Source organism: Rana temporaria, chromosome 2, assembly GCF_905171775.1.
Source record: "Rana temporaria chromosome 2, aRanTem1.1, whole genome shotgun sequence".
NCBI classification, from domain to species: domain Eukaryota; kingdom Metazoa; phylum Chordata; class Amphibia; order Anura; family Ranidae; genus Rana; species Rana temporaria.
The window spans coordinates 502,524,724-502,552,149 of NC_053490.1; the positions used below are offsets into that span (position 1 = coordinate 502,524,724).

General features: G+C 43.8%; 1 protein-coding gene across 2 annotated transcripts in view; it reads right to left on the reverse strand.

Annotated features, from left to right (window-relative positions):
- The window catches only part of URB1 (URB1 ribosome biogenesis homolog), a 141,183-nt gene that overhangs the window by 53,399 nt on the left and 60,358 nt on the right, over positions 1–27,426 (reverse strand). For both annotated transcript variants that reach the window (XM_040338871.1, XM_040338872.1), the window contains exons 17-23: positions 24,932–25,070; positions 24,303–24,473; positions 22,151–22,344; positions 13,071–13,289; positions 9,751–9,924; positions 7,799–8,636; positions 5,956–6,157 (exon numbers count right to left, since the gene is read on the reverse strand). In XM_040338871.1, coding sequence (XP_040194805.1) covers positions 5,956–6,157; positions 7,799–8,636; positions 9,751–9,924; positions 13,071–13,289; positions 22,151–22,344; positions 24,303–24,473; positions 24,932–25,070 — 1,937 coding nt within the window. The remainder of the gene's footprint in view (positions 1–5,955; positions 6,158–7,798; positions 8,637–9,750; positions 9,925–13,070; positions 13,290–22,150; positions 22,345–24,302; positions 24,474–24,931; positions 25,071–27,426) is intronic.

Below are 27,426 nucleotides of genomic sequence, written 5' to 3' on the forward strand. Positions count from 1 at the left end.
CTTACAGCTACCGCCCCCCACTGCCCCAGTGTGAAAGGGCTCTTAAAGTGGAGGTCCGGTGTTAAAAAAAAAAAAAAAAAAAAAAACTGTACTGTAGCTGCTGACTTTTAATGAGGACACTTACCTGTCCAGGGTGCCCGCGATGTCGGCAGCCAAAGCCTAGCAATCGCTGAGGTCTCGATTGCCCTCCTCGGTGAGGGAATCAGGAAGTAAAGCGTTGCGGCTTCACTTCCCGATTCCCTGTCGCCCATGTGAATGGGCAGATGTCTCCTGGGACACCCCCACACACACACACAAGGTCCCAGAAGACACCGCTCCCCATTTCCACCGCGGACGAGTAAGCGGACGAGTAAGTGGCAGATTTTTTTTTTTTATGCCTTTTTGGCAAATTGTTTTTTTTTTTAGGGTGGACCTCCACTTTAAGATAACCTTAGAAGAATAAGCACAGCTGCAGTCACTATTGGGACTTTGAATTTGTTGGACTTTGATACACTAGAAGGACTCACATTATATATTCTTTCTGCACTTTAAAGCGGAGGTTCACCCTAAATTACAACTTTCTCTTAATTAAAGAACAACCCATCGACTATACACAATCCGTTTTTTTTTATTTTTATCGGAATCTTTACCTTAGTAATTCAGTAAACAAACTTCTGTCAATCAGCCTTTCCCCGCGGGAGTGGACGTGCATTATCTTTTCCCCGACAAGCGCTATGTCTCCTGGGAGTGAGTGATGAGAATCCCAGGAGACGCGATGTACTGTATTCCCGCGATATCACGTGACTCGGCAACTGTGCAGTGACGGCGACGCTCGCCGTCAACACTGCACATGCGCGGGATAGAGCGGTGAATGCTGGGACATCAGCATTCACCGTATCCCGAAGCATTTGCTTGTGGGCTTCAGACTGCCCACAAGCAAGATGGAAACGTCCATCACAAATTTTTATAAACTATCGTTTCCTGCTGAATGACTATGCGGACGGCAAAAGTATTCGGACACGCGAGTGCAGGATTAAACAACGTAACACCGGCACAATCATTTAAAAAAAAAAAAAAAAAAAAAAAAGAATACCTGCGGAACCCCCGCTTTAAAGCGGGAGTTCAACCAATTTGTTTTTTTTTTCTCTTTTCCCCTTAGCTTCATGCTCGTTTTGTCTAGGGGAATCGGCTATTTGTTTTAAAATATGAGCTGTACTTACCCGTTTTCGAGATGCATCTTCTCCGTCGGCTTCCGGGTATGGGTCTTCGGGAGCGGGCGTTCCTTCTTGATTGACAGTCTTCCGACGGTCGCATCCATCGCGTCACTAGTAGCCGAAAGAAGCCGAACGTCGGTGTGGCTCTATACTGCGCCTGCGCACCGAAGTTCGGCTTCTTTCGGAAAATCGTGACGCGATGGATGCGACCGTCGGAAGCCTCTCAGAAGACTGTCAATCAAGAAGGAACGCCCATTCCCGCAGCCCATACCCGGAAGCGGCGGAGAAGATGCATCTCGTAAACGGTAAGTACTGCTCATATTTTAAAACAAATAGCCGATTCCCCTAGACAAAACGAGCATGAAGCTAAGGGGAAATAGTGTTCTCTGAGGGTGAACCTCCGCTTTAATTGGCAATTAAAGCACTTTAGTCACACTGGAGTTTCTTATGTATTGTTGCTTTGCACACAATACTTTGCACATAGATAGCCAGATTCACAAAGTTACGCCGGCGCATCAGTAGATACGCCGACGTAACTCGGAATCTAAGCCGTCGTAAGTTTAAGTGTATGCTCAAACTGAGATACACTTAAACCTAGCTAAGATACGCCGTCGTATCTTAGGGTGCAATTTTTCCGCTGGCCGCTAGGTGGCGCTTCTGTTGAGTTTGGCGTAGAATATGTAAATGCCTAGATACGCCGATTCACGAACGTACATGCGCCCGTCGCAGTAAAGATACGCCGTTTACGTAAGGCGTTTTCCGGCGTAAAGTTAGTTGAACAAATAGCTGGCCTAGTCAATGTTAAGTATGGCCGTCGTTCCCGCGTCGAAATTTGAAAATGTTATATCGTTTGCGTTAGTCGTCCGTGAATGGGGCTGGACGTAATTTACGTTCACGTCGAAACCAATATGTCCTTGCGGCGTACTTTGGAGCAATGCACACTGGGATATGTACACGGACGGCGCATTACATAAAACACGCCCCCCATCCTCATTTGAATTAGGCGCGCTTACGCCGGCCCCATTTACGCTACACCGCTGTAACTTAGGAGGCAAGTGCTTTGTGCACTTGCCTCTCTGACTAAGGCTGCATTCACACCTAGGCGTACAAAATCGTGGCGTTTTGTCCCGCGAATTGCGGCGATAAATTGCGGCGTTTTGTACCGCGATTTGCGGCGACAAAACGCTGCGATTGTGAATGCAGCCTCACCCCCTCTATGGAGATGGTTCACATCTCCTATGCCGAACGCCGAAAGCCGCCTGAAAAAAGGTCCGGGACTTTTTTTCAGGCGGCAGGCGGCAGGCGTGGAGATGTAAACCATCTCCATAGAGGGCAATGTGTTTTCATCCCTCCAGCGTCTCGGGGCTGCTGCGGCGTCACACTACAGGCGACAAAACGCCTAGGTGTGAATGGGGGCTTAAGGCGGCGTAGTGTAAATACGATACGCTACAGCGCCTGAAAGATGCGTCGCCCCTACCTGAATCCAGCTAAGAAAGTGCAGATGCAGCTTTCTAGTAATCCATTTTTGCATGGTGTATGGGTCATAACATTTAAAGCAGCAGCTACCCAGTTTTTCTTTATGTCTTGTTTCTAAAGAATTTTGCATGACTGATTGTATTTACTATGGTAACAGTGTATTGCTCTAGTCACAGTGTGTCAAGAAAAAAAAAAAAAAAAAAACGTAAAAGATTTATATGTATATTTTGCTTTCTCCTTCACCGATGGGCACTGAAGCACACTGATAGGTGGCACTTGTGGGCAAGAAATTGTACTCTAGGTGGGCACTTGTGGGCATCCTTGTGGGCGCCGCCAATGGGTCTGCAGAAGTAATCAATGCGCTGATTAAGAGCAGACCCCCCCCCCCCCATCAGGAGAGCTGCAGATCGGCGTTCCTTTACTCGCGCCCTGTCAGATTGAATAGAGGAAAAGCCTATAACCATCCCTTCCTGGTTACAATGTGATAAAAAAAAAAAAAAGAAAACAAATGATAAACATTTTATATGGGTGCAGTGTTGCATGAGTGCGCAATTGTCATTCCATGGGACAGCACTTTGTCATTCAAAGTGCAACCATCTGAAAATTGGCCTGGGCAGGAAGGGGGTGAAAGTGTCCGGTATTGAGTCCGTTAATAGCGCTTGAAGGGTTTTGTCGGTCCAGACAGGGAATCAAGGCAGATTCAGGAGTAAAGTCAGGATCACCATGTAAAATTTTTTATATTAACTAAGGCAGCAAAAAAATACCAAAATGTCCATATGCATATTTTAACCACTTCAGTTCCAGGTTTTACCCCCTTAATGACCAGGCCATTTTTTGCGCTACAGCAATGCGTTACTTTAACTGACAATTGCGTGAGATGTTGTACCCAAACAAAATTTCTGTCCCTTTTTCCCCACAGAGCTTTCTTTTGGTGGTATTTGATCACCTCTGCAGTTTTTATTTCTTGCGCAATAAACAAAAAAAAAAAGCGTAAATTTCGAAAAAATCAAATGTGTGTATGTGTATATATATTTTTATTATTTAGTAATGGTGGCAATCTTTTATTTGGACCAGTGACATTTATACAGCGATCAGAGCGAAAAATAGCAACTGATTACTGTATAAATGTCACTGTCAGGGAAGGGGGTTAACACAAGGGGGCGATCAAGGGGTTAAATGTGTTCCCTCATTGTGTGTTCCAACTGTGGGGAGGAAGGAGGAGGAGGAAGGAGGAGGAAGAGGAAGGAGGAGGAAGAAGAGGAAGGAGGAGGAGGAAGAAGAGGAAGGAGGAGGAGGAAGAAGAGGAAGGAAGAAGAGGAAGGAAGAAGAGGAAGGAAGAAGAGGGAGGAAGGAAGGAAGGAGGGAGGGAAGAAGGAGAAGGAGGGGAGGAGGGGAGGAGGGGAGGAAGGAAGGAAGGAAGGAAGGAAGGAAGGAAGAGGAGGAGGAGGAGGAAGGAAGAAGAAGGAGGAAGAAGGAGGAAGAAGGAAGAAGAAGGAATAAGGAAGGAAGAAGAAGGAATAAGGAAGGAAGAAGGAAGGAAGGAAGAAGAAGGAATAAGGAAGAAGAAGGAAGAAGAAGGAAGAAAGAAGGAAGGAAGAAGGAAGAAGGAAGAAGAAGGAAGAAGGAAGAAGGAAGAAGGAAGAAGAAGGAAGAAGGAAGAAGAAGGAAGAAGGAAGAAAGAAGAAAGAAGAAAGAAGAAGGAAGAAGGAAGAAGGAAGGAAGAAGGAAGAAGAAGGAAGAAGGAAGAAGGAAGAAGAAGGAAGAAGGAAGAAGGAAGAAGGAAGAAGAAGGAAGAAGGAAAAAGGAAGAAGGAATGAAGAAGAAGGAAGAAGGAAGAAGGAAGAAGGAAGAAGGAAGAAGGAAGAAGGAAAAAGGAAGAAAGAAGGAAGAAGGAAGAAGGAAGAAGGAAGAAGGAAAAAGAAGGAAGGAAGAAGGAAGAAGGAAGAAGGAAGAAGAAGGAAGAAGGAAGAAGAAGGAAGAAGGAAGAAGAAGGAAGAAGAAGAAGGAAGAAGAAGAAGGAAAAGGAAGAAGGAAGAAGGAAGAAGAAGAAAGAAGAAGAAGAAAGAAGGTAGAAGAAGAAGAAGGAAGAAGGAAGAAGAAGGAAGAAGAAGAAGGAAGAAGAAGAAGGAAGAAGAAGAAGGAAGAAGAAGAAGGAAGAAGGAAGAAGAAGGAAAAGGAAGAAGGAAGAAGAAGAAGGAAGAAGAAGGAAAAGGAAGAAGGAAGAAGAAGAAGAAGGAAGAAGAAGGAAAAGGAAGAAGGAAGAAGGAAGAAGAAGAAAGAAGGAAGAAGAAGAAGAAAGAAGGTAGAAGAAGAAGAAAGAAGGAGGAAGGAAGAAGAAGGAAGAAGGAAGAAGGAAGAAGAAGGAAAAGGAAGAAGGAAGAAGAAGAAGGAAGAAGAAGGAAAAGGAAGAAGGAAGAAGAAGAAGGAAGAAGAAGGAAAAGGAAGAAGGAAGAAGGAAGAAGAAGAAAGAAGGAAGAAGAAAAAGAAGAAAGAAGGTAGAAGAAGGAAGAAGGAAGAAGGAAGAAGAAGGAAGAAGGAAGAAGGAAGAAGAAGGAAGAAGGAAGAAGAAGGAAGAAGGAAGAAGAAGAAGGAAGAAGAAGGAAGAAGGAAGAAGAAGGAAGAAGAAGAAGGAAGAAGAAGAAGGAAGAAGAAGAAGGAAGAAGAAGAAAGAAGGAAGAAGAAAGAAGAAAGAAGGAAGAAGAAGGAAGAAGAAAGAAGGAAGAAGAAGGAAGAAGGAAGAAGGAAGAAGGAAGAAGGAAGAAGGAAGAAGAAGAAGAAGAAGAAGAAGAAGAAGAAGGAAGAAGGAAGAAGAAGAAAGAAGGAAGAAGGAAGAAGGAAGAAGAAAGAAGGAAGAAGGAAGAAAGAAGGAAGAAGAAGGAAGAAGGAAGAAGGAAGAAGAAGGAAGAAGGAAGAAGAAGAAGGAAGAAGAAGGAAAAGGAAGAAGGAAGAAGAAGGAAGAAGAAAGAAGAAAGAAGGAAGAAGGAGGAAGAAGGAAGAAGGAAGAAGGAGGAAGGAAGGAAGGAAGGAAGGAAGGAAGGAAGGAAGGAAGAAAGGAAGAGGAGGAGGAGGAGGAGGAGGAGGAGGAGGAGGAGGAGGAGGAGGAGGAAGAGGAGGAGGAAGAGGAGGGAGGAGGGAGGAGGGAGGAGGGAGGAGGTAACCTTTTAGGGAACCGACAGTTGAAGTGGTGGTACACATAGTGCACAAATACACTTTTGTAGAAAAACATTTCATCTACCGATACCATTATAAATGGTAAAAAATATAATGAACGGATGCCAAGCCTTACTTTTCTATGGAGCAGGTCTTTACCAACGTGGCAGGGAGCTCACTGATGAGTTCTGTTAAATCTTCTGTATCGCATTGTTGGACCAGCTTGGAAAGCAGAGCAATTTCATCAGAAGTCTGTTCGGAGGTCTCTGTGCTCAAGGCCACCTTTACCAGCTTTTTCCAGAAGGCTTCCTTCAGTATATGAAGAACTGCGGTACTCACTAGAAGAGCAATCATATTAAAACATAAAAGTGGTGTCCACATCAAGAATACATTTTCCTATTTACCTTCTCAATAGCTAGAATAAAAAGATGCAGATTGCTATAAGACTGAATGTTATATGCCAAGGCTTAACAAACCCCAGACGACCAGAAGTATGGACCTGGCGCCTGGGGTGCTGCCCAAATACTCCCCACACAGTCACTGCTCCCCACTTGTCCCCTATGTGATGGGGATTTATTTTTTTATTAAAAAAAAAATTACAAATTAAAAAAAAAAAAAATATTAAGTTACACCCAAGCATATAAACCCCCCCCCCCCCCCCCAAATTAAGGCCCACCACCCCAACATATATGCACATACAAATGTAAAATGCACACGGCGGGGAGCCTATGCCTGGAAACGTTGATTGCAATACACGTTACATATCACAGCACACGCCGGAATGAGCGCAATTATTCTAGCTCCAGACCTCCTTTGTAACGCTAAACTGATGACTTATAGGGGGCTTTTAAAGAATCGCCTATGGAAAATACAGGATACTGACATGTTTAAGGTTTGACATGTTTATCAATTTACTCGGTACAACCTCAGCTCTTATATTTTACCAATTTTTTTTGTCATTTATTGGATTTTCGTGCCCCCCTAAAAATGTTTTAAAGTGATAGCAGCTTGCTACGGGGGCACCCGAGCCGAGCTGCTTCTCTGTGTGTCCATTCAAACACTGAGCCACGGCTCAGCCCGCCCCCTTCCTCTCCTTATTGGCTCAGTGACTGACTGACAGCCATTAGCGCCCTGCTGCTGTCTCAGCCAATGAGGAGGGTCCACAGCGATGGATCAACATGGGGCTCAGGTAAGTATTTGGGTGGGGGGCTGCTGCACACAGAAGATTTTTTATCTTAATGCATAGAAAGCATTAAAAGGTAAAAAAAAAAAATCTGACTTTAGAACCACTTTAATCCCAAAGATACCAAAAGGTAGAAGGTACACATGCAGATGGTATATTAATCCATAATAATGTAGAAAACAAGCAATGAATTGCACACACAGATGAGGCATAGCTAATCTTTCTGCAAGTACGATTCATAGCACTAATGCGATGATAAAGATTTGTACAGTGGTAGTAGTAAATTTACTTTAAACTTTAGCAATGCCCGCTTGGTAATTTTTACCTACAAGTTAGCCTATAATAAAGCTTACCTGTAGATAAAATCAATATCGCCTAAACCTTCACGGTTTAGGATATTTTCACCCTGCATGCAGCCGCTGACGTCAGGGGGGCATGCGCCCACGAAGGTCTGGTGGATCATGCCAGAACTTCAGAGCTCCTTGCCGGAACGGAGGACTCCTGTGCGCATTTGCGCAGGAGTGACTCCATCGCGGCTCCGGCCACTCACAGTGCCAGACCCGCGAACCCGGAAGAAGCGCCGGGGGAACATGTCAGCCCCCCTCAGCGGTGACTTCGTTCTAAGGCAAGTAATTCACATTATATATTGTCTTGCAGGTTTCATTTATTTTACATTTTTTCAACGGTTTACTACCAGTTTAAAAACTGAATTTAATCCTACAAAAGGAAATACAAATGCATCCTGTATCACTGCGCCCCGTATTACAATACCATACTACTACATGGAGTCATTTACCTTTGGACAGCTGTGTACATTGGAACTCTTCCCTGGTCTTCATGTAGATATTGACTATTGGCACAAAGGTCTTTACATTCTTCCTCAGAAGCTTCTCTATTCCAGGCTTCAAGCACCAAAGCTCAAATTGCAGCTGATGAGTCCTGCTGCACTGCACCAGCTGAGCGGCAACACCTAGAGACCTTGGGGTTCTCTTATCGAGGCAATGTGTCAGCACATCGACTTCCACTACATGGGCAAAGGCAGGTTCTCTTTGTAGAGCATCAGACACCAATGGCTCTAGGTCGGTTCCAGCTGAAGATGACAAAAGCCGCCCGATTCCTCTTACTTGTTCTACCCAGAAGGCTAAATCCTCCTGACACTGCTTCCTTTGGTGACCATCACTGAGCAGTTCCACCAACACTTTGCCATAACCACTCAACTGCTGATGTATGGACTCTTCTTCACTGTCCACAAGTAGAAATTCTTCTGGAAGCTTAAAAATAGCAATAATGAGCTCATTCAGCTGAGCGGTATCCATGTATAAATGTAGGCTCTGTAAAGCTTCCAACTGACTGGATAGTTTACTTGGACTTTTCTTGCACACTTCTAACTCTTTTAAGACACTAATTGAGATTGCTTCAAAGTACTTGGCCAAGAGATGAAGGTTTCCACTTTTTTGCAGGAATGGAGCGCTGGATTTAAGCAGCTGGATCAGTCCCTGGTTCATGGCAGAGGAGAGAAGTTTGACACTGACTGGGTTCAAGCTGTGAGGGGGGACAGACTGGCGCTGTAAAGCCAGAAACCAGCTTTCCAAAATGGGGTGTTTGAAGACGGCAGACAACATGACGTCTAGGACCTAAAAATGATAAAACAGTTCTACATATTACATTTCAGGTTTGTTAATTCATATGTAGCGAAGACAAGATCAAGTATTTATTTAATGCCTAAAAGTGTGCACTGGATTTGAAGTGTATCCTGGCCATGGCTTAAAGCGCAAAAAAAATAATTTTCCCCTGAAATTGACGGGGGGCAGTTTCTCCATTGCAAAGTTTTAAGTGGTTGTTAAGGACCAAGCTTTCTTGCCTTCATGCATTATCTGTGTGCAGCAGCTCCCCCAGCCCCCCTAAAACTTTCCTGAGCTCAATCTCGATTGAGCAATGTGCACGAGAGCCTCGGCTCTCCTGGGTCTCTCCCTCCTTATTGGCTGAGACAGCAGCAGTAACCATTGGCTTCCTCTACTGTCAATCACTGCCAGTGAGCCAATGAGGGGAGAGGGGGTGAGATCACCAGCAATGGGAGCCCCATTGTTGGTGTTAAGAGGAGGAATGGTGCCCCATTGTTTGCGTTATTGGGAGGAATAGTGCCTTGTATCAGTGGAGGAAATAGTGCCTCAAGGGCCAGATAAAGGCAAGCAAAGTGCCGGATTCAGCCCCTGGGCCACAATTTGGGGCCCAAAAAAAAAAAAAAAAAAAAGATTTACTTACATAATTCTCTGCTCTGCAGCTAGACCGATCCCCACAGCTTCTTCTCTCCCACACTTTAACAGTCTAGGGCAGTGATGGCAAACCTTGGCACCCCAGATGTTTTGAAACTACATTTCCCATGATGCCCTTGCACTCTGCAGTGTAGTTGAGCATCATGGGAAATGTAGTTCCAAAACATCTGAGGTGCCAAGGTTCGCCATCACTGGTCTAGGGCCTTATATCATCAAGATCAAAGCAGGTTCCAGAGCCCTGCACTGGACGTGATGCTGCCCAGGGACAATCCACCATCGGAGTGTGGTTGAGTGCCTTCTGCCATGGGAGCAGAGGATGAGTGGCAAATCATATTTAGAAAACGCCTCTGGTACTGTGCTGACCACTTTACCAAGTATGTTACAGTTTATCAGTGTATTCTAACAGGACTATTCATGTAAATTTTCCATGAAAACAGTCTGTCATCTACAAAAGATATCCACTCCTATTTATTACCGTATTCCCAGGAGATTCCAGCGTGTTGTTGGCTTCAAGAAAAAGTTCAAATTCCTCATTCACTTCCTCCGTCTTCTCATTCTGGCTGTCCTCTACCTGCTGGTACTGGCACAGAAGATGGCCAAGGAGGTCCAAGTAGAGGCCAATCAACCCTGAGCCTGTAGACTTCTTATACTGGAAAATCAAAAACAGACAGCCTCAGTTTCGAAACTTTGACGGAAAAACAAAAACATTGTTTGGAACCAACAAACCTAAAGTGAAGCGGTTACAAACTTTCGACAACGCTAACACAGCACGTTGATAAAGAAATGCATACGGATGTTATGTCCCTTAACCGGTTAACGCCCGCCGCATGTATATGTACGTCCACAGAATGGCACGTACAGGCATATGGGCGTTTATGTACGTCCCTGCCTTTCCCGGGGTCGGGGGTCCGATCGGGCACCCCCCCCCCCCGGTACATGAGGCGGTCGGAAACCCGCGGGGAACGATCCGGGACGAGAGCGTGGCTATTCGTTTCTAGCCGCCCCCTTGCGATCGCTCCCTGGAGCTGAAGAACGGGGAGAGCCGTATGTAAACACGGCTTCCCCGTGCTTCACTGTGGCGGCTGCAGCGATCGAGTCATTCCTTTTATAGGGAGACTCGATCGATGACATCAGGCCTACAGCCACACCCCCCTACAGTTGTAAACACACACTAGGTGAACCCTAACCCCATCAGCGCCCCCTGTGATTAACTCCCAAACTGCAACTGTCATTTTCATAATAAACAATGCAATTGAAAGGAATTTTTTGCTGTGAAAATGACAATGGTCCCAAAAATGTGTCAAAATTGTCCGAAGTGTCCGCCATAATGTCGCAGTCACGAAAAAAATCGCTGATCGCCGCCATTAGTAGTAAAAAAAAAAAATAATAATAAAACTATCCCCTATTTTGTAAACGCTATAAATTTTGCGCAAACCAATCCATAAACGCTTATTGCGATTTTTTTTACCAAAAATAGGTAGAAGAATACGTATCGGCCTAAACTGAGGAAATTTTTTTTTATATATATTTTTGGGGGATACTTATTATAGCAAAAAATATTGCATTTTTTTCAAAATTGACGCTCTATTTTTGTTTAAAGCGCAAAAAATAAAAACCGCAGAGGTGATCAAATACCACCAAAAGAAAGCTCTATTTGTGGGAAAAAAAGGACGCAAATTTTGTTTGGGAGCCACGTCGCACAACCGCGCAATTGTCTGTTAAAGCGACGCAGTGCCGAATCGCAAAACCTGGCCTGGGCCTTTAGCTGCATAAAGGTCCGGGGCTTAAGTGGTTAAAAACTGCAAGTCAACACATTCAACTGATCCAAAGATACAGACAGCTGATAATGTATTAAAATCTCGGCACTTCCCATGAAAGGTTAGAGCTGCCCCATTCCCTCTCACCTCTCATTTATTCCTCTGAGGAGGTGGCATCATTGCCCTATAGAATGAATTGCTAGGATGTGGACATATAGCACACATGGTCTGGGCTTCTCTCCCACTATAGATATGCATGCAATTGTATTTAACTGCAGAAGCGATTGCCCTTGTGTTGGCTCCTGGACCGGGAAGTCAAATGTATTTAGCTACCCTGTCAATGGCATCATCTACACAGAAGCACTAATCCCCTAAAATCAACCTCCTATGTGGTTGAGGGCATATAATAATCTTAAAGTAAATCTTTACAAGTATGCCTATATTAAGGCTTACCCGTAGCTACCAAGGATATCTCCTAAACCTGCATGGTGGGGGATGAACGAGGACCGCTGCGGGGGCTTCGATGTAAGGCAAGTAATTCATAATGAGCTAGTATGCTCATTATGGCTTGTCTCACATTCATTACATAATTTTGTTTTAATAAAAACGTTCCTTTAACCAATGACCGAGCCATTTTTTGCGATTCGGCACTGCGTCGGTTTAATGGACAATTGCGCGGTCGTGCGATGTTCCACCCAAACAAAATTGACGTTCTTTTTTTCCCCACAAATAGAGCTTTCTTTTGGTGGTATTTGATCACTTCTGCGTTTTTAATTTTTTGCGCTATAAACAAAAAAAAGAGCGACAATTTTGGAAAAAAAATGCAATATTTTTTGCTATAATAAATATCCCCCAAAAAATGTATAAACCAATTACTTTCCCAGTTTAGGCCGATATGTATTATTCTCCTACATATTTTTAGTAAAAAAATAAAAAAATAAAAATCGCAATAAGCGTATATATTGATTGGTTTGCGCAAAAGTTATAGCTTATACAAAATAGATTTATGGCATTTTTATTAATTTTTTTTTTTACTAGTAATTTCGATTTTTATCGCGACTGCAACATTATGGTGGACACATCGGACACTTTTGATGTCAGTTTGGGACCATTGTCATGTATACAGCTCCAGTGCTATAAAAATGCACTGATTACTGTGTAAGGCCCCTTTCAGACTGGGGCGGGAGCCGCGGTGGCGGTATAACGGCGCTAAAAATAGCGACGCTATACCGCCGGGATTGCCGCGGGAATTAGCCTCTAGCGGTGCGGTATTAACCCCCGCTAGCGGTCGATAAAGGGTTAATACCGCCCGCAATGCGCCTCTATAGAGGCGCATTGCGGGCGGTATTGCCGCGATTTCCCATTGTTTTCAATGGGAAGGAGCGGTGAAGGAGCGGTATACATGCCGCTCCTCTCACCGCTCCAAAGATGCTGCTGACAGGAGATTTGTTTGTCTCCCACCAGCGCATCGCCTCAGTGTGAAAGCCCTCAGGCTTTCACATTGAGTCTGCAGTGAAGGAGTTTTTCAGGTGGGATAGCAGCGCTATTTTTAGCGCTGTATCGCCTGAAAAACTCCTCAATGTGAAAGGGGCCTTAATGACACTGGCAGGGAAGGGGTTAACCACTAGGGGGCGAGGAAGGGGTTAAGTGTGTCCTAGGGAGTGATTCTAACTGTGGGGAGGGGCTGGGCTACGAGTGGCACAACAGTGATCACTGCTCCCGATGACAGGGAGCAGTAGATCACTGTCCTGTTACTAGGCAGAACAGGGAATTGCCTTGCCTACATCTCCCTGTTCTGCAGCTCCGATCCGATCGGGGGCACCGGCGGACATCGAGCCCACGGGTTCCGTCGTCACGGAGCTTGCGGCAGACGTTGCTTTGCGCAGCCGTGCCATTCTGTCTACGTAAATGTACGGGAGGCGGATGGCAAGTGGTTAACAACAACAAAAGTCAGATACACAATTTATGCTAGTCTCAGCTTCACAGCAATGATCGAACACAGTGATAGATTTACAAGCACAGAGTGACAATTGGGCACCTTGTTGAAGTCATCTACAGTAGTCTTGATGCAGAGCAGTGTGTGTTTCACAGCCATTGGCAGCTCCTCCTGTGGGGTCTGGGAAATGGAGTCTTTCAGCATCTGCCTAGAGTCATCATCTGTGTACCCATCCACAAATGTCTTCTTCAATAGCAAATTAAACGAGGATCCTCCATCTTGTTCTGGAATCTCCATTGCAGTGGTTTCTTCTTTGGAAAACTGGAACAAAAGCAAAATCTTGTTCAATGAAAGATGCAAAGTAATGTTTTGGGTTACTTTGGATTCCATGTTAATGTTTTAGAATCAAAAAATTAATTTTTTTTTTTTTTTTTTTTTTTGAACGTGGCCATTTTTTTGGGGATAGATTGTAGAAGGATTGGCGCTTCTGCCATGTTTTTTCTGCTATGTACAGAGGACTGTGCGAACACGGAATGAATCAATGTGTAAATTCTTGATGAATATTGTCCGATTTTGGGGCAGGTCTACCAAATGTGGAACATGGTTCCCGATTGTCCACAGCTTCTATAACAAGACAGAAATGCCTCTGGATAAATCTTGGCAATGCTGGTAGGTACCAGGTAAAGTATCATGTAATTAGTCTCTACAGGAGTCATGTTAAAGGGGTTGTAAAAGGTTCGTTTTTTATTTTCTAAATAGGTTCCTTTAAGCTAGTGCATTGTTGGTTCACTTACCTTTTCCTTTCATTTGCCTTCTAAATGTTTTTTTTCTTTGTCTGAATTTCTCACTTCCTGTTCCTCCTCAGTAAGCTGTTCTGGCTGACTGTCCACCGCTCAAATGATGGTGGAAAGCTTACTGAGGCGAAACAGGAAGTGAGAAATTCAGACAAAGAAAAAAAAAAAAAAAAACATTTACAGGGAGTGCAGAATTATTAGGCAAATGAGTATTTGGACCACATCATCCTCTTTATGCATGTTGTCTTACTCCAAGCTGTATAGGCTCGAAAGCCTACTACCAATTAAGCATATTAGGTGATGTGCATCTCTGTAATGCGAAGGTGTGTGGTCTAATGACATCAACACCCTATATCAGGTGTGCATAATTATTAGTCAACTTCCTTTCCTTTGGCAAAATGGGTCAAAAGAAGGACTTGACAGGCTCAGAAAAGTCAAAAATAGTGAGATATCTTGCAGAGGGATGCAGCACTCTTAAAATTGCAAAGCTTCTGAAGCGTGATTATCGAACAATCAAGCGTTTCATTCAAAATAGTCAACAGGGTCGCAAGAAGCGTGTGGAAAAACCAAGGCGCAAAATAACTGCCCATGAACTGAGAAAAGTCAAGCGTGCAGCTGCCAAGATGCCACTTGCCACCAGTTTGGCCATATTTCAGAGCTGCAACATCACTGGAGTGCCCAAAAGCACAAGGTGTGCAATACTCAGAGACATGGCCAAGGTAAGAAAGGCTAAAAGACGACCACCACTGAACAAGACACACAAGCTGAAACGTCAAGACTGGGCCAAGAAATATCTCAAGACCGATTTTTCTAAGGTTTTATGGACTGATGAAATGAGAGTGAGTCTTGATGGGCCAGATGGATTGGCCCGTGGCTGGATTGGTAAAGGGCAGAGAGCTCCAGTCCGACTCAGACGCCAGCAAGGTGGAGGTGGAGTACTGGTTTGGGCTGGTATCATCAAAGATGAGCTTGTGGGGCCTTTTCGGGTTGAGGATGGAGTCAAGCTCAACTCCCAGTCCTACTGCCAGTTTCTGGAAGACACCTTCTTCAAGCAGTGGTACAGGAAGAAGTCACCATCCTTCAAGAAAAACATGATTTTCATGCAGGACAATGCTCCATCACACGCGTCCAAGTACTCCACAGCGTGGCTGGCAAGAAAGGGTATAAAAGAAGAAAAACTAATGACATGGCCTCCTTGTTCACCTGATCTGAACCCCATTGAGAACCTGTGGTCCATCATCAAATGTGAGATTTACAAGGAGGGAAAACAGTACACCTCTCTGAACAGTGTCTGGGAGGCTGTGGTCGCTGCTGCACGCAATGTTGATGGTGAAAAGATCAAAACACTGACAGAATCCATGGATGGCAGGCTTTTGAGTGTCCTTGCAAAGAAAGGTGGCTATATTGGTCACTGATTTGTTTTTGTTTTGTTTTCGAATGTCAGAAATGTATATTTGTGAATGTTGAGATGTTATATTGGTTTCACTGGTAAAAATAAATAATTGAAATGGGTATATTTTTTTTTGTTAAGTTGCCTAATAATTATGCACAGTAATAGTCACCTGCACACACAGATATCCCCCTAAAATAGCTAAAACTAAAAACAAACTAAAAAACTACTTCCAAAAATATTCAGCTTTGATATTAATGAGTTTTTTGGGTTCATTGAGAACATGGTTGTTGTTCAATAATAAAATTAATCCTCAAAAATACAACTTGCCTAATAATTCTGCACTCCCTGTAGAAGGGAAATATCGAAGGAAAAGGTAAGTGAACCAACAATGCACTAGCTTAAAGGAACCTATTTAGAAAATAAAAAACGAACCTTTACAACCCCTTTAACCTCCCTGGCGGTATGATTCTTTCTGAAAAAAGGTGCTGAAAGCGGTACCATTATTTGCAAGGAAATTTGGCGTTTTATACTGTTGGCCTGTGATTTTTAGGAATAACTCACTTAAATCTGACCAAATAAGAATCTAATAGGCATCCCGGGTATGAAATTGTTTTAAAAACAAAATTTTAAATTATAATATAATAAATAATTATAAATAATTATAGCAAGTAATAATATAATTAAAATAAAAATTATTCAATAATGTAATCAAATCAAAATCACTGAAATTTGCTCAGTTGCAGAATTGTTGCTGTCATTTTTTTTTTTATGACAAATTTCCCCGCAAATCGCTATCGCACAATTCTGCAAGTGATTATAATTTATTATCGCTGTTTTCTAGCTGATCTAAAACCATTTTTGACATAAAGACACTTTTGGTTGCTATGGACAATCTACAGTTTTCAGGCAGAAAGAAAGGTTTTTATTATATAAAAGTACATGCAGGACACTGGGCAGACCACTAGGGACAAGGGGGGTGTGTATTTTTTTTTACATACAGCACTGTAATCTATAAGATTACAGTATACTGTATGTATAGTGTTTGTTTACTTTTTTGAATTTGGCGCCGATCTACGCTCCCGTGCGTCGTAACGTCGCAGGGAACGGAGATCGGCGGCACAGGAGGACGATGTGTGAATCGAGCGAGGTCCCGCTCGCTCACACAGCGCGGTGACATCGCTGGATCCAGGACAAGGTAAGCCAGCGCACGCTGCAGGCTCTGCATATCTACCCCGAGCGTGACTCAGGGATACCGATTTTGGTAGAAAAAATCAACCCCGAGTCACGCTCGGGGATACCGCCAGGAGGGTTAAGGGATTCTTTGTGTAATCTAGCGGTCCATGAGGTCCAGACTTCCTTGCTAGTCTCTAGGTCAGTCTGCCATGCCTGTCTATTTGGCGGACATCATTCTTTAGAATATAGATTTGTCACCTTTCTAGTTGGTCCACCACATGCATTTGCTCTTACATAGTTAGTCAGGTTGAAAAAAAAAAAAGGACACAAATCCATCTAGTTCAACCTATAAAAAGGGAAATATATACAATCGTATATGCACAATCATATAGCCACAATTGATCCAGAAAAAAAGCAAAAAAACACAAACAGCAAAGCATGATCCAATTTGCTCCACCAGGGAAAAAAATTCTTTCCTCATCCGAGAAGCAATCGGATATTCCCTGGATCAACGTTACCTATAAATGTTAGTACTCAGTTACATTATGTACACTTAGGAAAGAATACAGGCCTTTTTAAAGCAATCTACTGAGCTGCTTACAGCTCTTACTGTAAAGAAACCTTTCCATATCTGAAGATGAAATCTTCTTTACTCTAGACGTAAAGAGTGCCCCCTTGTCCTATGTGATGACCTTAACCACTAGCCGACCGCCCATCGCCGTTATACGTCGGCAAGTTGGCTGGGCTGGGCGAGAGCACGTAGTATGACGTCCTCTCTCCCAGCCGCCACTAGGGGTGCTCGCCCCCGACTCCCGTGCGTGTGCCCGGCGGGCGCGATCGCCGCCGGGCACACGCGATCGCTCGTTGTAGAGCGGGGAACGGGAGCTGTGTGTGTAAACACACAGCTCCCGGTCCTGTCAGCAGGGGAAATGCTGATCTTCTGTTCATACAATGTATGAACCGAGGATCAGTGTTTCCCCTAGTGAGGCCACCCCCCCCCCCCCCCACAGTAAGAACACACCCAGGCATACTTAACCCCTTCCCCGCCCCCTAGTGTTAACCCCTTCACTGCCAGTGGCATTTTTATAGTAATCCAATGCATATTTATAGCACTGATCGCTATAAAAATGCCAATGGTCCCAAAAATGTGTCAAAAGTGTCCGAAGTGTCCGCCATAACGTCGCAGTACCGAAAAAAAATCGCTGATCGCCGCCATTACTAGTAAAAAAAATATAATAAAAATTACATAAAAATACCCCCTATTTTGTAAACGCTATAACTTTTGCGCAAACCAATCAATAAACGCTTATTGCGATTTTTTTTTACAAAAAATATGTAGAAGAAAACGTATCGGCCTAAACTGAGGAAAAAATTTTTTTTATATATTTTTGGGGGATATTTATTATAGCAAAATGTAAAAAATATTTATTTTTTTCAAAATTGTCTCTATTTTTGTTTATAGCGCAAAAACTAAAAACCGTAGAGGTGATCAAATACCACCAAAAGAAAGCTCTATTTGTGGGAAAAAAAGGACGCCAATTTTGTTTGGGAGCCACGTCGCACGACCGCGCAATTGTCTGTTAAAGCGACGCAGTCCCGAATCGCAAAAAGGTCTCTGGTCTTTGGGCAGCAATATGGTCCGGGGGGTAAGTGGTTAAAGTGTTTATATTTATACATGTTGATCATATCCCCCCTTAATCTCCTCTTCAGTTCCACTAATCTTTCCTCATAGCTGAGCTCCTCCATAGTTAGACAGGTTAAAAGTCCATCCAACTCCATGCCTCTCATTAGTTTGGTTGCCCTTCTCTGCACTTTCTCCAGTTCCCTGATATCCTTTTTGAAAACTGCATTGTATATTGCAGATGAGGTCTTACTAATGATTTGTACAGGGGGGCAAAAAGATATCTCTCTCTCTGGAGTCCATACCTCTCTTAATACAAGAAAGGACTTTGCTCTCTTCGGAAACCGCAGCTTGGCGTTGCATGCCATTATTAAAGCGGAGTTCCGGCCACAATTTCACTTTTTAAATATAAATACCCCTGTAATACACAAGCTTAATGTATTCTAGTAAAGTTAGTCTGTAAACTAAAAACTTTATAAAATAGAAATTGACTGGGGCCATCTTAAGTGTGGGCATCATGAAGCCAGACTGTATGACTTCCTGGATTTCAGCCTTGCAAATCTCGCACATGCTCAGTGCTGCACAAGCAGTGTCAGATCAGGTTTCAGCACCTGTGCTGTCCAAGTCACATGATTCTTCGAGACTGGGGAGTGCACAGACTCCTGGAAAGTTACACCCACTACATTCCCAGGAGTCTGTGCGGTGTAGGTTAGGAAGCATTAAGCACCTAGGTGCAGGAAGAGGGAAGATTAACTATTCTGCCTAGCAACAACACTTTGAAGGCATCTAAAAAAAAAAATTCGTAAAGGACTAATGACATTTTTTTAAAACTACTGATGTAATGTTATATTTATGGGTGGAACTCCACTTTAAGCTTATGATCTACCAAAACACTCAGATACTTCTCTACAATAGATTCCACCAGTTAAAAAAAATTTGAGTGTTTGAATAAAAACTCATATTGCCCACAAATTGGCCTTTACATTAGGCCCTCATATAACTACCACCTAAACTGCTGTAGGTTGGAATCCCAAATAGAATGTTGGGTTATGAAAGGGAGGGGCCACTGGAGTGTATGGAGATTTAAATGCGATTAAAGGCTCTTTCACACGTCCGTTCCGTTCGTCCGTTTTTTGGACGTCCGTTAACGGACCGCAATGCTTCCCTATGGGTTAACGTCCGTTAGCATCCGTCTGCGTTAAGTTCCGTTTTTTTGGACGGAAGAAAACCCTATTTTTCTTCCGTCAAAAAAATGGACGTTAGCGGATGATCCGTTTACCATCCGATCCGCTAACATCCGTTTTTCATCAAAATATGTAAAAAGCCCCCCCCCCCAAAAAAAAAAAAAAAAACGGATTAAAAAACTGATGGAAAAACTGACGGAAAAACGGATCAACTGATGAAAAAAAAACTGATCTAAAAAACTGAGCTGACGTGTGAAAGAGCCCTTAGGCCTCGTTCACACCATTGTGCATAGACGTCCGTTTTTCTGCACACGTTCTGCAAGGGCACAAAAAACAATGGTTCTCTATGTGCCCTGTTCACACAACGTGCAGATTTTTTATTTATTTTTTTGCAGGAATCTGCAGCGTGTATGTCATTTTCTGCACAGGAAAAAAAAAACTGACGTGAAATCAACATTGATGTGAATAGTGCACACAACCGACAGGCATTAAAACTGAGGTTAACGTGCATAAAAACTGACTGATGCATGAAAACTGATGTGAAACTGAGGTCTCTGCAAGCGAGATCCGTTTTCCCATCAGTTTTCAGTATGGTATGAACGAGCCCCAACTGTAAACTGCCTAATAATTGCAATGAATGGCAGAGGGTGGGGCATAAGGTGGCTTTATACTACTACTTTATACTTTGAGAGGAACCACATAATGCGACAACCCCTCAGAACCCCAGACAGACTTTAGAATAGGAGACTGGAACTTTCCGAGATCAGATAATGAGATAATGGGTAGGGTCCCCACTGACCTTTTGCTTAAAGTGCATTTGCAGCATTTTCCCTTTTCATAAATGATTAAATATTGACTTTCAATGTGCCTTTTAAGCCTGGTACACACTATTAGCTAAATTCAGAAAGAGTTAAGCCGGCGTATCAGTAGATAGGCCAGCCGCTAGGGGCGTGAGCGCTGATTTACGCCTAGAATGCGTAAATCAGCGAGATACGCCTATTCACGAACGTACGCTTGCCAGTAAAGATACGCCTTTTACGTAAGGCGTTTTCAGGCGTAAAGTTAGTCCAACAAAAAGCTGGCCTAGCCAATGTTAAGTATGGACGTCGGTCCCGCGTCGAATTTTGAATTTTTTACGTTGTTTGCGCAAGTCGTCCGTGAATGGGGCTGGGCGTAATTTACGTTCACGTCGAAACCAAAAAGTCTTTGCGGCGTAATTTGGAGCATGCGCAATGGGATATGTCCACGGACGGCGCATGTGCCGTTCGTAAAAAAACGTCAATCACGTCGGGTCACGATTAATTTGCATAAAACACGCCCACCTCTTCACAATTTGAATTAGGCGCGCTTAGGCCCGCACATTTACGATACGCCGCCGTAATTTAGGATGCAAGTGCTTTGTGAATACAGCACATGCGCTAACTTACGGCGGCGTAGCGTAAATACGATAGGCTACGCCGGCGGAAACATACGCCGCCCTACGTGAATCCAGCTTTATTAGTTTTTTTTCCATAGCAGGAAAAAAAAAGAAACCGTCAGCTCCGGTAGGAGCCGCTGTACTAACGATTCAACGTTCGTACAGCGATTTCCCCCACTGCCTTGACTGAGACCACTGATCAGGAGCCGGCCGGCTGCTGGTTTTCCAGCATGCTCGTCCACCAGAAAATGGCCATATGGCTGGCTTTTGTCAGACAGGGTGCTATACACCCTGGGTCAAATGTCGGACGGAATTTGACCCATGTGTATAAGGCTTAAAAGGGTTGTAAAGGCAGAAGGTTTATCATCTTAAAGCATTCTATGCATTAAGATAAAAGGCCCTCTGTGTGTAGCAGCCTCCCCAGCACCCCCACAGGGCTCTTTCACATGGGCGGACCGTATGTCCGCTTTTTCCTCCATCCATGTATGGATGAAAAAAGGGACATACATTGATCCCTATGAGATTGCGGGTGTCAGTGGATGTTCATCTCCCGGATCTCATCCGGGTCCGCAATCCTCCGATTCTGCAGAGGAAAACCCTATTATTCCACCCGTCTGCGGATCGGATGAACACTGACAGACGGTCCGTGTTCATCCGATCCCCCCATAGGGGAGAGCGGAGATCCGCCCTGTCATCCGCCAGCTCAGCAGGGATCACAAAAAAAAATCTTTCCTCATAGCTGAGCTCCTCCATAGTTAGACAGGTTGAAAGTCCATCTAGTTCAACCAACTCCATGCCTCTTATCAGTTTGGTTGCTCTTCTCTGCACTTTCTCCAGATCCCCCGAAAACTGCATTGTATATTCCAGATGAGGTCTTACTAAGGATTTGTACAGGGGCAAAAAGAGATGTCTCTCTGAAGTCTATATCTCTCTTAATACAAGAAAGGACTTTGCCCGCTTTGGAAACCGCAGCTTGGCGCTCATATAGCGATCCCCGCCGAGCAAGCGGAGGCTCACGGGGCGGATCATCACGTGTGAAAGAGGCCTTATACTTACCTGAGCCTATCTTTAGCCAGCAATGTCTAGGAGTCCCTCGGCCGTCCGAGATTCTCTCTCCTGATTGGCTAAGACACAGCAGTGGCACCATTGACTCCCAATCAAAGGCAGTTAACCAATCAGGGGAGAGAGGGGGTGGGGCACAGCAGCTCTGTGTCTGAATGGACACACTAAGCTGCAGCTCAGCTCAGGTGCCCCCCATAGCAAGCTGCTTGCTGTGGGGGCAAATGACAGGGGGGGGGGGGGAAGGGCTGCTATGTGCAAATCCACTGCAACAGAGCAGGTAAGTATGACTTTTTTTTAAACAACAAGACTTTACAATCACTCGCAAGAGTGTCAATTCCCTAAAAAATCCCCGTCCTTCCATGCACATCATAGCCTTCCCCTCTTTTGAGAGTGTATAATTATTGTCTGTGAGTGTAAAATGTGACATTACATTTTTATATAAAAATCATATACCGAATGCCATTAAAAATGTTAACCCCAGTTATTAGAATACAATATTGTTCACAATAATGCTCCTTCATTTTCAAGTGTCACTTACTGTAGACTCTCTGGCAGATGGCGGTAGCCACAGGCTGTAGTAGTTGTAAAAGTTGTGAAGTTGGATATACCCAACAGTATCCGAGAGCTTTAACTCTTTATCATAAGACTGGAGCATCAAGCAAAGGGCAAGCGGGTCCCGTTGGGTGTGTAGTATGTCAGTCAGGACAGACACCAGATAGGGGATCACACATTCTGAAACAGAGAAGACGACTGCATATGTCACACTACAGAGGCAAATACATGCAGAGTTCAGGAACTAGCTTAGTCCACTATGGCAAGCCACTTTAGGAATTATGAAACAAGCCCTTCAACCTATAACAAAAGAAAGGGTCTCTACAGATTGTGCTACTTAGAATTAGTCACCTAACATCAATCTCAATATAATTCACAAATATACTGTAACCAACATGTCAACTATTCAGTGTACATAAATATGGGCTACACACCTTTTTAAAAAACTTTCAGACAGGGTTGGGGGTCAGGGTAAGTCGACACAGACCCAGGGTTGGGGGTCAGGGTAAGTCGACACAGACCCAGGGTTGGGGGTCAGGGTAAGTCGACACAGACCCAGGGTTGGGGGGTCAGGGGGAAGTCGACACAGACCCAGGGTTGGGGGGTCAGGGGGAAGTCGACACAGACCCAGGGTTGGGGGGTCAGGGGAAGTCGACACAGACCCAGGGTTGGGGGGTCAGGGGAAGTCGACACAGACCCAGGGTTGGGGGTCAGTGGGAAGAAAAAAATTGCCTAGCACCTGTGGTTGGTGGGAGAAATTGTGCCCCATCATTTGTATTAGTGGTAGAAATAGATTTATTGACATCAGTGGGAAGAATAGTGTCACAATGGTGAGATAAAAACTAGCTAAGAGCCACAGTTTAAGGATCAATTTTAGTGTAGATGGATATACCACTGACAAATCAGCACAATTCAGTATCAACATATAGGGGTGCAACACTCAGGAGAGAAGCCTTTAGTAGGGTAATAGATTTTTATTTATTTTTTAAAAAGAAGTATGGGCATTAATATAAACATTCATACTCACCTAAGTGGATGCACCACTGGTGTCTTACTTAGTGCTGGGTGTGTACCTACGTGTCTCCGTGACAAGTTTGATACAATACGTTTCGTCACCTGGCCTCTGATGAAATCCAGGAGACAAAACGCATTCACATTTACTGAGTGGAATATTGAGGGATACATACCAGTGTATTTAATTACTAGGATATACCTGTAGACTATTGTTTCATGTTATTTTGAATGATTTACACAGTTTACTTTTTTTGGTGCACTGCCTATTCTCAATCTAATTTTACCCCTACTGTGCAATAGCCAGACTGCTTTACTAAAGATATATCAGCCATGAAATAAAGAGGGCCATCGGTATACTCTAGTAATAAATATGTGACAAGAAACACCACAGGACGGGTCTATGATGGCTTAGGATCAGAGAAAGTGGGTTGAATGATGGTGGTCATTCACCCTGGAAGATTGGCAACATCTAGGTGCGGAAAGCAATTACTGTGTTTGGGTGGGGGGCCTTTCACAACTTCAGACTGAAGGTGAGAATTGCAGCAAAAGTGGCTTTTTTATTTTTGTCTACATGTTTTCCCCTTGGAGTTTTGCTTTAGACTACTTTCACATGGGGGCGGGGTGCATTAGTGGTAAAGCGCCTCTAGTTTAAGCGTCGCTTTACCGTCGTATTAGCGACACTTTTTTCGGTCACTAGCGGGGCGCTTTTAACCCCTGCTAGCGGCCGAGCAAAGGGTTAAAAGTGCCCGTATTGAGGCGTTGCCGAATCCCTCTGCAGGCGCTTTCGGCAGCGCTGCCCATTCATTTCAATGGGCAGAGCATTTTGGGAGCGCTGTATACACCTCTCCCCCTCTTGCAAGCGCACAGCCCCAATGTAAAAGCACTTGGGCCTTCACACTGGGGAGCCATATGAGGCGCTTTTCAGGGCGAAATTTTTAGCGCCAAAACACCTGAAAAGCGCCCCAGTGTGAAAGGAGTCTAAAAGACCCAATTAGTTTGTTAGTAGAATATAGTGTCAGTATCAGAAATTCAAATCTGTCTTTATATTCGCTTCTTGTAATCCACGGCACAGTAGGAATTTTATACTAGGAAATTGCAGCAGTGTCAGCAAATAAGACGCTTACCATGTTCCTCTTCCTCTGATGTCAGGATCCTATTCCTGGCTTCCATTACTACTGGCACCACCGCACTGAAAGGAAAGGTCTGAAGAATCATCTCTTCGTCAAGATTAAAGCCAACTTCTTCATCCAAGCCTTCACTGCCTTCAACAATGACATCCACCATGTCCATCACATCTGCAGCAAAAAAAAAAAATGTAGATGCTGTAATTGTTTTAAAAATTCCTCACAATGCTGTTTGCCCCTCCATCTCCCAGCCAGAGTTCTAGTACACAGCATTGACATTTATTTGCTTTTTTTTTTATGAATAACCAACATGTGTTGTATATCTTTAAAGCTCAGCAAGAAAGCACGTCACTTAATGGCATATTATACAAATGAGAAAAAATGAAAAAGATAAAGATTTTACACACACACACATATGATTTACACATGTGTATGTATGTATGTATGTATGTATGTATGTATGTATGTATGCATACATTATATATATATATATATATATATATATATATATATATATATATATATATATATATATATATATATATATATATATATATATACACACACACACATACACACACACACACATATACACATTTTTTTTTCCTTTTTTATAGAATGAAACGCACCATCGATGTGGGAGATGGGAATGCTGACTGTGTCGGAATCCTGCTTTCCCAAACTGGACTGGAGCACACTGGCCTCTTGAACGTAATCGGCAGCCTTATCCGTGTATGGATACGGATTAGATACCAATTTGACCAAAGCCTGAAAGAAACCAAAATTACAGCTGTAAGAATAAGTCACAATGGAAATCCCTGGCAGCAACATCACTGTTCCACCCTCCAGCCATTACCAAGGAAAAGGGAACTGGATGTGATGGATAAGAGTACCTACAAAAATATAAAGCGAGGACCTTAAAGCGGAGGTTCACCCATAGAGAACACATTTCCCCTTAGATTCCTGCTCGTTTTGTCTAGGGGAATCGGCTAGTTGTTTTAAAATATGATCCGTACTTACCGTTTACGAGATGCATCTTCTCCGCCCCTTCCGGGTATGGGCTGCGGGACTGGGCGTTCCTTCTTGATTGACAGTCTTCCGAGAGGCTTCCGACGGTCGCATCCATCGCGTCACGATTTTCCGAAAGAAGCCGAACGTCGGTGCGCAGGCGCAGTATAGAGCCGCACCGACGTTCGGCTTCTTTCGGCTACTAGTGACGCGATGGATGCGACCGTCGGAAGCCTCTCGGAAGACTGTCAATCAAGAAGGAACGCCCGCTCCCGAAGACTAATACCCGGAAGCGACGGAGAAGATGCATCTCGAAAACGGGTAAGTACGGATCATATTTTAAAACAACTAGCCGATTCCCCTAGACAAAACGAGCATCAATCTAAGGGGAAAAGGTCAAAAAATAAATAAATGGGTGAACTCCCGCTTTAAGGCTAGGTTCACACATGTCTGATGCGAATTACCCCTCTGTTTTCACTGTGAATTTCCAAAGCAGCGGTTTAGCTATGATTTTAGATGCGGTTCAGATGCAAATTTTTGGAGCTGGCAGCCACCGGCGTCTTTAAAGTGGAGGTTCACCCAAAAACTTAATGTTTAACATTAGATTGAGGCTCATTTTGTGAAGGGAAATCCGGTGTTTTTTTTTAAATCGAAGCAGTACTTACCGTTTTAGAGATAGATCTTCTCCGCCGCTTCCAGGTATGGGCTGCGGGACTGGACGTTCCTATTTGATTGACAGGCTTCCGACTGTCGCATACATTGCGTCATGATTTTCCGAAAGTAGCCGAACGTCGGTGCGCAGGCGCCGTATAGAGCCGCACCGACGTTCGGCTTCTTTCGACTACTCGTGACGCGATGTATGCGACCGTCGGAAGCCTGTCAATCAAGTAGGAACGCCCAGTCCCGAAGACCATACCCGGAAGCGGCGGAGAAGATCTATCTCTAAAACGGTAAGTACTGCTTCGATTTAAAAAAAAAACACCCGATTCCCCTTGACAAAATGAGCCTCAATCTAATGTTAAAAAAAAAAATTCGGGTGAACTCCCGCTTTAAGTTGTTAAGGAACTGGCCAGGAAGCCAGCTGCCGTGTCCTTAACGTATGATTCATCAGCTGTAAGCTGTTCCCTGCTGTTAGCTAAATAAAAAAAACAAAAAACATTGCCGGCAATAAAAATGTGAAAAAAAAATGGGTGATCCTGCCCCTCCCTCCTGTTCAGTGCCCCCACAGCAAGCAGCTAGATATGGGGGCACCTGAGCCAAGTCACAGCTCCTTGTGTCCATTCAGACACGGAGCCCCAACCCCCCTCTCCCCTGATTGGCTAGCTGATTTGACAGTAGCAGCAGCCAATGGCAATGCTGCTGTGCCTCAGCTAATCAGAAGGGAGAATCTCAGACGGCTGAGACACTTATGGATATCGCTGGACATAGAGGGCAAGGTATTAGGGAGGCTGCTGAACACAGAAGGCTTTTTATCTTAATACATAGAATGCAATAAAAAAAAAAAAGATACTGCCTTTACAACCACTTTTAGTTGCAAGACAACTGGCTTTAGAAAACAACATTTTGCTTTTAATAGATACCCAACCGTTTCAGGTTTTTTCTGTCTGAGGTTAACCACTTCAATACCGGGCACTTTTACCCCCTTCCTTCCCAGACCAATTTTCAGCGCGATCACAATTTGAATGACAATTGTGCGGTCATGCAATACTAACCATAAGAAATCTCTATCATTTTTTTCACACTGATAGAGTTTTCTTTTGGTGTTATTTCATCACCACTGGATTTTTTACTTTTTGCTAAACAAAAAAAGGCCAAAAAAATTAAAGAACAACCACATTCTTGGCTTCTGTTATAAAGTTTTAAAAAAAATGAATTATTCATAAACTTAGGCCAAAATGTATTCTGTTTAATTTCTTTGGTAAAAAAAAAAAAAAATTTTAGGGCTGAAAATACCCTCCTCAGCTTATACTCGAGTCAGTGTACCTGAAGGGCTGCGAGCGTCCATTGTTTAAAATTTGTGGCTTTCTTCTGGTACCTTCCGTGACAGGCGTTTCCCAGCAGACACTGTGTTTAGTGTTCCGCCAATCACGGACAAGAGAATGTCCGTGATAGGTGG